General features: G+C 39.3%; 1 protein-coding gene across 3 annotated transcripts in view; it reads left to right on the top strand.

Moving 5' to 3' along the window:
• Positions 1-16001, top strand: part of pex7 (peroxisomal biogenesis factor 7) — a 60802-nt gene that overhangs the window by 18654 nt on the left and 26147 nt on the right. For all 3 annotated transcript variants that reach the window (XM_073493323.1, XM_073493324.1, XM_073493325.1), the window contains exons 7-9: positions 1628-1734; positions 3029-3142; positions 6090-6145. In XM_073493323.1, coding sequence (XP_073349424.1) covers positions 1628-1734; positions 3029-3142; positions 6090-6145 — 277 coding nt within the window. The remainder of the gene's footprint in view (positions 1-1627; positions 1735-3028; positions 3143-6089; positions 6146-16001) is intronic.

Raw genomic sequence — 16001 nt, 5'->3', positions numbered from 1 at the left:
TCTTCTGCAGTATTCCAACTTTTTATGCTCAAATGTCCCATGTTTGAACTTAAACAGGTGGAATCAGGTTTTGCCCTCTAGTTGTTATGAAGCATACTGAGTTCTTCATTCTCAGTGGTATCACTGACATTCATTAAGACCGAAAGACTGCAGTGTTTGAATAAACCTCTCAGAACCTGCTGGCTGTGAAGTGAATGAGGAGGAGGAGCAAAAGGGAGGAGAAAATGGAGTAAAAGGTTCTGCTGTATGGTTGTCGCAGTGTGTTGGCAGACCCTCAACCTCTGTCCAGGAACACACACACACACACACACACACACACACACACACACACACACACTGAAATCTGAAGGAAGTGAAAACACCGTCAGTCGTGTTCCCCTCTATTAACCTCTTCTTCTTCTTTCCGTCTCTCTTTATCCACCTTCACCTATAGTTCCCTCCTTTTAAATTCTGTCACTTTCCTGCTCTCTCGCTCTCTTTTTCCCTCTTCAGTTGTTTCATTTTCTTTCTATCTTTCTCTCTCTGGGCGGCTGTGGCTCAGGAGGTAGAGTGGGTCGTCCAGTAACTGGACGGTCGCTGATTCGATTCAGGGGCGATGATGATGAGCAGGTCGGTGCCTTGCATGGCAGCCTCTGCCATTGATGTATGAATGGGTGAATGTGACAAGTGTTGTGAAGCACTTTGAGGGGTCAGTAGATTGGAAAAGCGCTATAGATATGTACATTTACCATTTCTACCTTTCCATTTGTTTCACTTCATAGCTGCTCAGGTGACTTCTTCATTTAAGTTGCCAAATGAACTTAAACCGAATATTGAAAATAAACATTTATTAATACAAATGTGCTTAGATATTGCTGAGATATCATTGCCTACACAGAGTCTTGATCTGATGTTATTATTTAAAATAAATAAATAAATAAAGTTCAGTGTGTGCTTACCTATCTAAAAAAGCCAAAGAGCTTCACATTATAGGAATGTTCAATGCCTTTTAATGAAATTCCTATAATATTTTGTGTGTTGCTTCCATCTCTTCACTTGCACCCTGAACAGAAAACAAAATGTCCGTTCAGAAACAACAGTATCATGTCAGACTTTTGGTGGTTCACCTGAAAAATGTTGTAAAAGACAGAAAAGCGATTTTTGGTAATAGCAGCATGTTGGCAGCTGGTCCACCATTTTGATTCAGACTACAATTTTCATGATGGATTGCCATCAAGTTTACCACCAGGATTTCAGATTGGGGGGAATCTGAGGGTAAAATGGGGGAAATTCTGGTCAATTAGTTAGATCTCGATAACTTCTGGAATAGAGTGAGAGAGTGAGGAAAGAAGTCAGCCATCAGGAGTAAAAATAACATGAATAAACTTTAAAACATTACCTCCACATTTAATCAGCAATGGTGGCTATTTAACAGTGATAGCTATGACTCCCATGATCCCTCTCTACTTCATGAGATCATCAGACTACATCTTTTGTTTTCGTCGTTTCAATAAAGAGACCCCTAGTGGCAGAAATACATCCTGTAAGTGCTGATGAGCAGAGCGCTGCAGCTCCTCAGAGGTCATCAGTATGGGCTGTAGTTGTGCTGGGCATGCTGGGTAAGTCTCTGCTGTATCTCCACTTTCAGGTGACGGGACGCTTAGAGTTTGGGATGTGAAGAGCGCCGTGTGTCGATTGGCCATCCCAGCGCACAAGGCTGAGATCCTTAGCTGTGATTGGTGCAAATATGACCAGGTAAGCACCCACCTAAAGCTGCAGCTTTGCCTTTACTGAGATTTTATCCTGACAAGTGTAGTTCAGGACTGGATGTACCTGAAGTATTAATACATCCAGCTAAGATTTTGATTTTTAGATCCCATATTGTAGAACGTTGGATTTCATGTCTTTTTTCATTATAAAGGTCAAGGTGCTGTATAAATACTGTGAAAGTATCAAAAATACTTAATCTCCCGAGAAATGCACAGAGCTCGTATTTAGAGATGGTGCATTGGGGCCCAAAAAGACTTTTCACATTCCACTTACATTGTGAAAGAAGCGCCTGTAAAACGGTGGATTTTTTTTAGCATCACAACCCCTGCGAAATGACTTGTTTCACTGTCATAATTTGAGCCATTAGGGTCCAATAAAATTTGGAAAGTCTAGAACAGCCGCACGAGTAAATTATTTTATCCCCATTCAGGTTAGCTGGCTCGTACGGCAGTCACCTCTAGTGTCCACACTCTATGCAGTGGTTGTCCTAGCTTGCATGACGCCCTCCCCCGCACCAGTAGGAGAGCTGAGGTCCAGAGGTGAACCTATACCCAAATTTAAGGCAGCCGGTATGGGTCGGCAACAGGGGCGATCCGCCGAGATAAGCCCAGAGGTTACTGTGGCCAACTGTCCACTCTCTTTCTTTTTTTTTTTGCGGCTGCCCATACTGCCCATATGAGAGACTGCCCCTTACTCTATGGGCCGCACAACATGGAAGATCTGGGTATTTTCATCGCTGGGAAGTCGAACCATTTTGGCTTCATGCGCCACTGAGCAGCCTTCATAGAATGAATGGGGCTCCGTCTCCAAGGCTGTGTCCAGGTTTTAATGTAACATTCTTGGTTAAAACACGGACAGAGCTGATACAGAAACACGATGGGCGATGCTTGCTCATGCCTGGGAGAACCGACCAATTAGGGCAGACTGGGCTTTATAGATGGGGGGGCTTAAAGAGCATAGAGGTGCTGAGAGAAATAATGTGCTTTTTTGAACATAATAGACATCCAAAATAAAAGCATTAACCCAAATATGTTTTTTTTAAGAAGTCAACTTTATTTCATGTAAAATATTTATTGTGAAATATATTTAACTGGGCATCAAATGCCCTATAGCCCTTTTATTTTTTTTTTATTTATGTATTAAAGGAGCTATACTTTAGGTTTGTTAAGATGCATTTTATCAGCTATATTCTTCCTTAAAGAGATGTGATAAAGGTCTTTTAACTACATTTGATAAATAATTGTGAGTATATTAATAGTAATTTGTTGTGTGTGTGCAGAATATTGTGGCCACAGGCTCGGTCGACTGCAGTGTGTGTGTGTGGGATCTGAGGAACGTCCGACAGCCTGTCAGTCAACTGCAGGGCCACACCTACGCCATCCGCAGAGTCAAGGTACACACACACACACACGCAGCTTGGTTTCACATACGCTGTCAAATGTCTTGTTACAACACTTTGTTCTCAGAATTTAGAGCAGAATTAGTGTGTGTGGGGCCGTGCCTGACAGCATCAAAACACCCACTTAAATGGACCTAATAAGACCACACAGACACGCACACACTCACGCACACACGCACATAAAAAAGAAGTATGTGTGTATATGAGAAAAGACAGCTGCAGAGGAGTCCCCAGACACATCCCACTTACTCAGATTAGACACATGCCACGTCACATACACACACGCGCACACACAGACGTCATGAATACGCAAATACAGACGCATGCACACACACACACACACACACACACACACACACACACACACACACACACACACACACACACACACACACACACACGTACACACAATCACAAACTGTGACACACAAACTCTCACCTGAGTTCACCCAATCAGGGAACTGTCTTACTCAAGCTGTGTTTTTCAGGACCGGTGTCACCGATCGATCGATGAAGCTCTCTCTAAAACTGTGTGTGTGTGTGTGTGTGTGTATCTGTGTTTTGTCAGTGTTTGCAAATCTGTCGGCTTGTATCGATGTACTGGAGCGAGCAGAGAGGAGGTGAAGAGATTCACGATCAGCAGAAGAAAAAAGATAAAAATAGACTGAGAGACACTGAGATACACGTTCCGTCCAACTGTCTGTTAATTTTAAGATAGTTTCCTTTTTTGTAACTGGAGCTTATTTGAATAGTTTTGGCTTCATTCTTAACAGTAAAAGTATTAATTAAATCGTCAGTTTAAAACATCCATCGCAGCTCTGACATGCTCTCCTGTTACTATACGCACACAGTGTTCCTGTGCAGTGAAGTGTGAATGCCAACAATTTGGCTGAAGTGGACGAACTGCTGATGAATAATGTTGCTGCAAAATGTGCTGAGGCAGGTGATTATTTTAAAACTAAACTAACTAAACTAGAGCTGCAACAATTATTCAATTATATGTCAATTATTAAACTTATCTGCGTAAAAGGTGCCAGTATCGGCCGTTATGAAAACATTTTGGTTTTAAAGAACACAGTGTAGTAAAAAATGCTTGAAGTTTACTGTTTCAGTTCACTGAAGTTATTTTAGCCAATAAACGTTTATTGTCAAACTGTAAAATATCTTCCCACCGAGCAAAAACATATCCAAAGGACGTCTTTTCAAAATCTTTACCGACGCTGAAAAAAAGATGTCCAGTGGAGAGCCAGAACTTTACATGTGAACATAAAAGCATTACACTAGAGACAGATATCATAAAGCAACACATTACAAGCAAATATGAAAACATACATCATACAACAGTTCAAAGTTTTCATGACTAATGTTTTACTCCATGCAGCAAAATCTACAGGGAGGATTTGATCCCCTTGTTTAAACCTCAGTAGTCTGAATGAGGCGTGCACTTTACCAGGTGAGCTATTTATCAGCTTTATTAACTATCATGTTTTGGTCATCCAACCTTCGAACATCAGCCTACCTGATGAAGGTTGGATGAAAATTTAAGCCAGACAAAGATGAACTTAGTACTTTAGAGGAAAAATATTGAAAATAAAGTCGGTTGAATGTTCTCGGAGAAAATAATTAACTGATGTAGTTTTTCTCCCTGATGGAATTGTGCTTCGTCACCACAGCTGCTCAGAGTCGTGTGATGTTTGTTGTTTTTGCTTTGGTAACAAACGACTTCTGCTGATGATGCCAATAAAGCTGAAAATATAACTGAGAGACAGAAAGAAAGAGAGATGGAGGAGAGAGAGAGAGAGAAAGAGAGGTGTTAAACGAGGCACAGAGCGAATCTGCCTGATAAGAAACGGTGAAACCGTCAGAAGCAGAGAGGGGGAACAAATGAACGAATAAATTAATTTAAGAGTGCTTAGCCGACAGTCAGTGAAATGACTCTCTGCGGACTCTTCTCGGTCTCTCTGTGTCGGCACAATCCTGGAACTGCTGAGCAGAAAAACTCTGCTCAACCCGCCTAAAGACATTTTTCACTCAGATGGAAAAAATGTCTCATTTTTTTTAACATTCACACCTTTTTACAAGATGAGGGAAAACCTCCAGCTGCAGCCCAGAAAATGACTTCAGTACAACATCAAAAAAACGCTCTGAACACATGAAAGTGTGTTAGCCAGGAGTCCCCGAGGAGCCCAGACATTTAGTTTCTTTCTCACCACAACAAACTGTAAACAGCACAGCAGGTCTTCTGCTTTGTAATTTGTATTTCGAACGTTTGCTAATTTCTTCTTGAGAGATTCAAGGCATGTTTCTTTCTTCTTTTTAACTTTCAACAGGAAGAAATTGAGAATTGAAAGTTGTTTACACCACCAAATGTCACTCACAAATGTGAGATAACTGGACTTGTGACAGCAGCTCACTAAAAATCTTGTTTTGCGAGGGAACAAATTTATTTTGTAACACATTTTTTAAGTTTTTCAAAACAGATTAAGAGTAATATTCATGATGTCTGTTATAGTTTTGTGCAAATCTAAACTCCAAACATATTTTCTTTTAAAAACCAGCTGGTGTGTAGCACCTGAAGCAGAATTTAAGCATCCATTCTGACAGTTATGTTTAGATACATTGCCATTAGCTACAGAAAAAGGCCGGTTAGCAGTGGTGGACTTGAGATGTTTGAGGAGCTGGGGCAAAAAACAATGGGTATCGCCGCCTCTGCATCCCCCCAGAATGCACCAGTTCCAGTTAGCTTAGCTGCTGTCAATAAAACATAAACATGGGTAACATTTGAGCAAACAACTGATACTGTCACTCCTGAAAGAAATGTTCTGCACATTATTCAACGCCACAGTACAGGAAGAGCAACTTCGCAGGCGTGGCGAGGCATAAAACCGCATGGTGTTAATTCTAGTTTAAAATCTAATCTTCTCGCTTGTTCTTCCTGCAGTTTTCTCCGTTCAGTAAGACCTTGTTGGCGTCCTGCTCGTACGACTTCAGTGTCAGGTAAGATCGACTCTGCTGCTTTTATTACTTTCTTCTTCTTTGCTCGTTGCCCTTTATGTTTTTTTTTGATATATTATATCTTTTCATCCTAATCATGAAGCTCTATGTACATTTTCACAAATTAAGTTTCCGTTGGCTTGCTTGCGGCTGTGTTTCTGTGAGAAACACCAGAACTAAAGGGGCCAACATGTCAGTGCTTCAGTCAAGACTTTGAAGTTTGTGTGTAACTCATTTCACATTAATGAGCCGTGGAAAATGAAGGAGCTTTTACAGGTTGAAGTTTAATAGAGTTTGCACAAAGTAATTTATGGTGAACATTAGAGGGAGACACCCCGCAGAGCTTATTGAAGAAGAAAATCAAGATGACACACATGGACAAAAATTCACGATATTGATGTTACTCTGCAGAACTTCATTTTTCTTGATATTTTCAAAGGCAGTCCTGCTTGTATTACCTCTGTCTTAGCTTCCTATGTTATATTAAAATCTGAGATTAAATCAGTGTTTCAGATCTGACACAGAAATCAACACAAGGAAAGGATTAAAGGACAGTACTCATGGTTTTGCATGTTTTATGTGTTTAAATACACACATTTGATATTTCGGGGTCAAAATACAGTAGCGATGGATGGGGTCGTATTTCTGCTTACACTCCTTTTCTTTCAATTACCAGCCAAAGTAGATCAATGGCGTCATCCTAGAAGTAGTAATGAGCGAGGACATTGTGATAATGTGTGATAAAGGTAACTGGTGTGTGAGATGGAGAGAAATATGGAGATGAGACGAGCTGCAGAGGCTCAGTTAATAAAATCTGTAATATCAGGCACGACTGCTTCTGTGTGTGTCCTTGGAGAACATAATACTTCATAGTCCTTCTCGCTCTCTGTCTCTGTTGTAGCGATAGTGTTCATGAGTTACAGCAGTCCAGGATTCTGGGAACGTCTGTTCTGTTCTATAAAGCTCCTGATGAATCTGTTATCACCTGTCTGTCGATGATGGACGAATACACATGGGTCATTCCACGCCAAGTCACCCAGAATGTCATGGATTTTCTCAAAGAAATTCATGTAAAAACTTTTATAACATTCATGGGACCTCGCAAATACTCCCAATACTTTTTTAGTAGTTTTGCCCTCGGCGCTAAATGTAATCATTTTGTGACTCTTTGTATGTGTGTTCTCAGCCTCACCAACATCTTCTTTTGCACTGGATTGGGTTGAAATTTGTCCTGAGAGAGACACTATGGATAATTTACAACATTTATTCATTTAAAGGTGCCATGTGTAAGAATTTAAGTTGAAATCATTTGAACATTTTTCAACAAAATATGAAGAAGTAACAGTTCTGACATTATGACATTATGAAGTATTGTGTTGCAAATGTATATAAACTACTGAAGTTAGCATACTAACTAGCTAGCCCCCACCCGTACCAGTACAAAGCTCCTACGCTGGTGGTGTAAACACCAACATTCCCCCGGTTCTCTAAACTCCTTGTCCGGACTGCTAGCTGCATGGCTAACTGAGCTAACTGGCTAATGGCAGCTACAGTTAGCAACAGTTACTCTTGCGAAATACCACCCCCTGTGTGTTTTGAATCCAACTGGTGGTCACTTCTTACATATTGCACCTTTAAATAGTTGTTGCAGGACATTTGCATCAAATTAATAACAACAATTAATTTGTTACCCGGATAAAGTATTCATATCTCCACTAGTTTAATCTTACTCTAAACTGTATTTTGACTTTGTGTAGTGTTAATATACTTCTATCACATCTAGACATCACATCTATGACTTGAACTGGAGAAGCCCAGGTAAACTGGTATGGAATGACCCATATACAGATGGGATGAGATGGATAATAATTAGTGGATTGTTTGATTACTCATCAACAGGAAATCATTTAAATTATTCAGATATTTGGCAATAGATCATCATTAAAATCAAAAACACTCAACACTCTCATTACAGGTGTGTATTTGTTGCCTGTTTTAGTTGCCACAATCACAGATGAAGATGGTCCAACTTCCTGTGTCAAAAGGCCACAAAAACGTCTGGAAATGGCCTCAGCACTCTTTAAAAATATTGACTGATGTGACTCGAATTGCGGTCGGCTGTTTGGCAGCCTTGTTGGCTGCAATAACACCACCTTACCCTCCACCTCCTGATGTGAAAGGTGGCTAATAAGCATCTAATGTGAACGTGATATGACATGTTTGGTACAAATGTCAACCTTGGTTGTATCTGTGGTTAACAGGAACGTTTACTGCTGACACTATATCCTGGAGACAGGCCCGCAAGTAAAACAAGAGTAAAAACAGCTGCTCTTTGGTTGAAGTGAATATACAGCATGCGACAAGGAGTCACAAATAGACATTCCTTCTTTTTAACGGATCACACCAAAAACATTTGGACACCCAGAGGTATTAGAGGGATGAATACAAAAACATTATGTGAAATTCTTCTCACGTGTCAACAAATCTCCTAACTCTAAAAATCAGAAGTAAAATCTTCAGAGAGAAGCAAAATCATTTCATTTTTGTTGCAGATGTATCTAAATGACTGACTTCTTCTGTCGAGACTTAAATGAAGATGGAAGGATGTTTGGTGGCAGGCTGACAGAGGCGTGATGCTGATATAAATGTCAGATGTTAGTTATGTGAAACTATGGAGAGAGAGAGACAGAGAGAGAGAGACAGAGAGAGAGAGAGGGAGTGGAATGCCAAAGGGAAAGCAGGAAGGCTGAAAGATAAAAGTGGTGAGAGCTGGCTGTTTGCCAAACAGTTTTATTGATCCGTGCTTTCATTGGCTCAAATACTCTATGCTGAGAACTGATTTCATTAAAGGATGCCCTGACACACACACGCACGCACGCACGCACGCACGCACGCACACACGCACACACGCACGCACACTTGCGGGCACGCGCACACACACACACACACTTTATTAATACTTTATTTTCACCAGGGTGATTTGGTGAATACAAAATCTACTCTCCTCACATTCAACCCTGCTACCTGTCCGTTACTGAAGCGTCTGCAGCCCGAGGCAGCGGATTACCACTTGAGGTTGCAGGCAGCAACCTCAAGTGGCCGTAGTTATTATTACAGCAGCAAAAGAGGAAGTCAGGTAGCGTTGTATAAAGAGAGAGACAGTCTGCATAATGAGGAGGTCGGGGATAGATAGACATTATAGAACTATTTTCTGAAGAAACATGATCAGCATATTGGCAGACTTCCCAGCATGCATTGTTTGAGAGGTAAAACTCTCCCGAGACCCGTCTTTTTTATAGTTTGAAGAAAACATATGTTTTGGGAACTTGCTCCTTGTCTTTAATACATTTTGAGAGAAGTCATGGTTCTTTTTTTTCACAATGACGAAAAAACTAAAACATGCTAACCATGATAAAGATTAGTATTGAATTCAGCCTTCTCTGTCAAACTTTTACACTTTCTGTCAAATCATTGTGAGTTGGCTAACATTATGTCTTTGCTAATGTTGGAACAAAATAGCAGCAATAGGAGCAGCTACTGCTGTTTATTTTGTGAAATGAAGAATTGACTTTTCAAAGAACTCTTCAAATGTAAGGAAATCAAATTTAATTGATGATTGTTGTTGTCACTGAACAGTCGTTGATTCAACTTAATATCTTAAGTTAACTGAAGATGTATTTTCAAGTACAGTTAACTTCAAATTGTGTTTCACAAAAAAGAAATCCTAAAAGATTTTAAACAAACTATTCAACCTAAATTGAGTTTACTCAAATATTTAAGGCAGCAGTTGAACTTAGACTTTTAAGTTGAAATAGCCCCAAGTTATTTACAGTGTACGTGTATTCCTATTTTTGTTTTTTGTACTATTATCTGTTTTAAAATGTAAAATCCCAAACCCTAAAGGTAAAGTGAACCTTGCAGAGTCCTGTCCCATTCCTATTTCGACCATTTCGTCCCATTGCAGCCTCTCTCACTCAAAAATGTACCAGGAGGGTTCAAGGCTTAAAGAAGCAGTTCACCCAAAATTGTCAATTCAGTCATTATCTCCTCCCACCCAAGTCTCCAGCTACTTCAGTTGTTTAGGAGAATGCTGCAACGCTGTTTTGCTGTTAAGCTCCAGAAATGTTTCGTGAACTACGAGACTTAACCTGACTTTCTGTCAGCATGGAGGTGAGGAGATGATGACAGAATTTTTATTTTTGGGTGAACTGTTTTGTTCGGCTTTCTTTTATTTGTAGTCTGAGACAAGACTGAGACAACCCTTATGACATCACTGTGACATCATTAGGTTCATTTTTTAAGAATGGGAAGCACCAGCAGAGCAGTGGAACGCATTTAACAACAGTCTTCACAGGCTGAGAAAGTCGTTTCCTGATCATCCACAACTGAATAAATTCATTACCACATCATTAAGTCTTCCTGACATGATATATTTTTAGCGACACAACCTCTGTCCTTTGCAACAAACTTGCAACAAACTTTTACATTGTTATGTGCTAACACGTTAGCACATAACAACTTTATAAGGCCTGACAGAACACAGACACCAAACTGCCCTGAAGCTGAATGTTAATGATGTGAAACCAGAACAACTTAAGTTTCCCCTCGACAACTTATTCTCAGTGAGTTTTGTCGAAACATCACCAGACCGCGTCAGTACAGAGGAACTTTTTTTTTTTTTAGCAGTATCTTTAATTTAATCTCACGCTCTGTCTTCTCCTTTATTAGTCTGCCTACTGTCCGTCCTCTGAGATAATCCTTAATCCATTCATTACTGCTGTGATAACACGGATTCAGTGGGTTTACTTCATCTGATGTTATCTTATTAACATATGGGACGGACGCCCAGGCTACAAATTATCCTGTTGTTTTTCATGTGTTTGAGTGTGTGTGTGTGCGTGCTTTCCTGCGTAGCAACAACACATAGGTTTGTTTTGTGTTAAACAATCCAAACACGTAAAGTGTCAAGTTAATTATCACCTTTTCTGAACGCCTATCCAGCCTGAGACTGTCAGTACGTTTACATGATGTTAGAAAAAGTCAGGCTATTGTGTTAGTCCGACCGAAACCAGACTTTTAAAATCTATCAACCGCTTCTTAACTTGTTTGGTATGTGACGTAATAGGTCAACCGGTAGAAGGTCCAGTAGCAACTAGCTAAAACGATGCATATCATGATGGAGTCGGACATACTTCCGTCAATAAATCGACTCTCCCCTGGTGCGTGTATACTGGGACAATGGCGGTCCAATTAAATGGCCTAATCGAGTTCTGACCGTAGCTCGACTTAAGTGTGCATGGATACTGACTGTGTGTGTTCATGTATGTGTCAACACTCGGAGCATCGATCATGACTGACAGCAGGAGGCTCTGATCACATCATTAACAGAAGTGTCGTCTCTTCAGATCGTTAGCCGTTCAGCAGCCTCTCTGTAGCTTTTCACTGTTGTTGAATGTGATCATGACACATTTTATGAATAGAATCTAAAATCATGTATCATGTAAAATAGATGACTGATATTTCAATAAGCCTGTCAGTGTTAAAATAAATGATTATTTAGCTTTGGTACTGATTTATTGTAAAAAAAAAAAGTATTTTAAGTCATAGGTTTGCTGCTATGTTTTATCGTGGAGGTGGTCCAGACTGCCACTGCCAACACGATTCACAAAAACATACAGTCCTCTTCAGGAAAAGTTCAACATGTTTGGGAATAAGCTTATACCCTTTCTTGGAGAGAGTTAGATCTATACCACTCTTATTCTCTCTTCATATTTACATATTATGTAAATATGAACCGATCGCAGCTTGCTAAAGCAGCTTAGCGCAAAGACTGGAAATTGGAAAACAGCTAGTGTTGCTCGATCCAAAGGTTACATAATCCACCTCCACGCACCTGGATGGCTGTAGTTGTCTGCACAATTTGATATCACCTGATCACTTTTGGAATGTTATAGGTTAGCTGTGGTTATGTTATGGTGGTTATAGATTAGTTCGGGTGCCAAAGACTGGGAAAATACACACAAGACAGAAGTTATGCTTTTAAAGGGCAGTATTTCTCCCTTTCTCAATGTTTAGTTCAAACCCTTTTTTCCATTTATCTTTATTTCATTAATTTCAATGCAAATTAGTTATTGCAAGTTGTTAAAATTGTAAAGACCGTAATAATTACTGCTGTGTATATATTTATTTATATATTCACCGTTGCTCAGTTGTTGCATTCTTTTGTTACACAATAAGTGCTAAATAAAACTTTTGGAGGTATACATTGATACTAAATTCTGAGCACAGCTCATTCTATTGGTGGAACAAACACAACAACTGTAACCTTCATTTGAGTAAAGCTGGCACAAAAACCTTTCCAAACCAACATGACAAACCAGGACGTTTTTTGACCATAACCAAGAAGTTCTTGTGATTAAACCTAACCAGAGTATAAGCACGGCATTGTGACAAGGGAGGAATAGAAAAACAAATATAAAGTTCTACACAAAGAAACATAAATCTTGAACTTATCTTTGGTTTAGCTGAAACGTACTTAGCTGACATTTATTCTGGTGACTGGGTTGAGACACCAGCCTGATTTTTTTGATCAAGATCCATGCATTATTTGAAATGAAAATGTCAAAAAACACCCTATCTCACAATGTTAAAGAAAGTGAGAAAAAAATCCTGGATTCATCTCTTCATCGGGATCATGACAAAAGTTAATGGGGTCTATTTTGAGCCGAGACCAATCCTTAATCCGAGTCTGGTTGAAATCTGTTCTGTAGTTTTGTAATTCTGCTGATAAACCAACCAACCAATAAACAGGTGAAAACAAAACCTCTTCGGTGAAGGTAATACTAAGTGAACAGTATAACAATATGTTGCAGATGGGATAAGAATCACAGAGTCATGTACACATCCGGCTCAGCCACGACAGCATATCAGATTCACCGTAGTTGTACAGGTTCCACTAAAACATTTAGAAATGTAACTGTGTAGCTCACGTATTAAGTCTTAAATCTGAGCGCTCCCACATCCACCTGTCAGTGTGTTCAGCACTCAGTCTGCTCACACACACCTGCTTATACAGGCCTTCCTGTGTGTTTAAACACTGGTTGCAACACGTACAAACACTGATCTAATCCACCTGCACACATACAGAAAGAAGGCATGAATACACTCATATACAAATACATCTGAGCACACACTCCTCTATATCCCCATATGAATGTACACACAGAGTATTAATCCTTTTTCATACCTTGTTTCCGCTCACCACCCACTCCTTCTCTCCTCTCTGTTTATTTTGTCGTAACGCCTCCCTCTGTCATGTTGAAGTTTATGATCATATCATCAACAGTTCCTCTGATTCATTTATGTAACAAAGCTTTTGATTTATCAGTGATCCTTGACCCCGTCTGATCTTTTATGTTACAGGGCAATGAGCTGCATTTTTCTAAAGAAACTCAAATGTAATGAGCTGGTAAATGTCATGAGCAGCGGCACCAAAAGACAATAAGACAAAGACAATTCCTGCCACAAAGCAAAATACAAGCACACACGTCTGCTGAGGCTGCACAATCCATTTACATTTATTTAAATATTTTTTAAAAAGTTGTGATATGGTTTTCCAAGCTAGTCGGGACCAGCACTCCAGACTGAGATATCTCAACTATTGTATCAATTTCCATGGAAATTTCTGTGTAATATATTTGTGAATCCTAATAATTTTGGTGAGTTTGTCCAGTACTCTGATTTGTTAGTAAATACCTGCAAAGCTGATGACCTTGCCATAAATTTACTGCTAAGTAGCACACTAAATTAAGACGTTGGAAATGAACTCTGGTTAACATCAGCATGTTAGCATTTTCATGTTGAGCATGTTAGCATGCTGAAGTGCAGCCTCACGGAGCAGATACCAGCTCTGTTGTCTACCAGACCCCATTTACACCTGGAATTAAAAAGAGCTCTCTATCTGGATGTGTTACACGGATAAAACATGATCCGATCTCTTGCCCTTGCATTTGCATTTTAGTCGCCTCTTGTAAATTCGGCATATAAGTTACTCCTTTCTTCTTATAGAAATACTGTTTCAGATTGTCCTGGTTTGTTGCAGAACCGATGTGTGGGCTGCTGTGTGACTAGAAATATACTGTCCTGCTTTGCTAACACCAGATCGGCTGCACAGACACAGATTGCAAACACAATTTTTCTGACTTAATATCATTCATTTTCCACCTGCGTCGCTTTCATTTTCATGCTGTTCTGTTAAATAATGCAACCAGTTAGTCAGTTTGTGTCTTTCTCACTTGCAGACTGTCTAAATTTGAACAACCTATGTTTTACTTAGCTAAAAACAAATATCTGTATCAGTGTTATGGTGCGTACCAGCATGTTGTACAGATTGCGTTTACATCTACCTAAGATCTGAACACAATGCGAGCAGGACTACCTCCAGATGTTCTCAGGCAGATCCAATCACATTCTGTTCACGATGCATTTACACCTGCATACACATGTGTTTTTCCTACAGATCACATTGTAATACCAGATGTAAATGGGGTACCAATCTTATCAATCTATTCTACCATTGACATCAGACTGCCCAAAATCGTAATCAGTTTTGTGACACTCCTTGGCAGCTTGGCAGCTGGGACATTAGAAAATAAAAACAGGATTCAGTCATTTGCAAACGAACTGTGTTTACTGACAAGAGTTTTCTGAAGTGATCCTGACCCCATGTAGTGATATCCTTTATACAGTCTTGTGTTTCACAGTGGTGAACCTCAGCCCATCCTTGATTGTGAACTACTGAGCCTTTCGAGGATTCAGTCTTTGGTTGCTCCTGTCCCAACTTTGTGTTGCTCACATCGAATTTAGAATTACCATATATTTACAAAAACAATTGAGTAAGTCTCAAAAATGATTTGCAAAATATATATTTATTCATGTTTAACACAGCATCCCAACTTTCGCAAGTTGCTCTGCAGTCAGAGGCACCAGACCAGACTAAATTCATTTTCAGGCATTAACTCTAACTCTGCTATCTTATTATTTTGTTTTTGTCATTCTGTTTGTGATGGCAGAGCTACATTTTTCCAGCCTTGACTATTTAAGAATAAACACTAGGCCATCTCTTGCTTTTAGGCCACTTGTCAAATAATAATAAACTTTATTTATATAGCACCATTAAACACAGTTTAAAAAGTGCTTTGACAGAAAAGCAAAAACAGGAATCACAGGAAGACAATATTACAGAATAAACAGTCAATAGTCAAGCCAAAAACAAGGAAGCCAAGTCTCAGTTGATGTTAGTTTGAGTCATTTCAAGTAAAAGGAATAAAAGCAATAAAACAGGCAAAATCACAAAAAGCAATGCAAATAAAGAGATAAATAAAAGAATAAAATCATTGAAAAGTGATAAGAACACGACATTACATCAGAGGAATTAAGAACAGAGAAAAAGATTAAGAGCAGTAAAAAGAATAAAAGATAATTTAACAGTTAACAAATAAATGCAATAAAGGGCAGTGAGAAAAAGACACCACAGGAGAGCAATTAGAAACAGATAAATAAAGTAAAAGGAATGAAAGGATGGAAAGATAAAAATCAATTTATAAATGTTGACTTCACATAAAAGTAGGTTCTTAGAAGTGGGTTTGAAGAAGTTATTTGGTTGTCATTTCTCTGTGGACACTCACTTTAAAGAAGTCAGAGTTGGTATTTAATATTAAACTGAGACTCATGAGTGAGGTCGTGTTTCTTAACAGCAGGTCAGACCTGTCATGTTTGCTTTAGATAACATGTTCACTGCTTCACAACGCACATTCACAACTTCACATTAATTTCCTGTTTGGATTAAAAGCATCAGTGA

Source organism: Pagrus major, chromosome 22, assembly GCF_040436345.1.
Source record: "Pagrus major chromosome 22, Pma_NU_1.0".
In the NCBI taxonomy this organism is placed as follows: domain Eukaryota; kingdom Metazoa; phylum Chordata; class Actinopteri; order Spariformes; family Sparidae; genus Pagrus; species Pagrus major.
The sequence above is the reverse complement of the archived record's forward strand: the minus strand, read 5'-3'. Positions and strand labels throughout refer to the sequence as shown.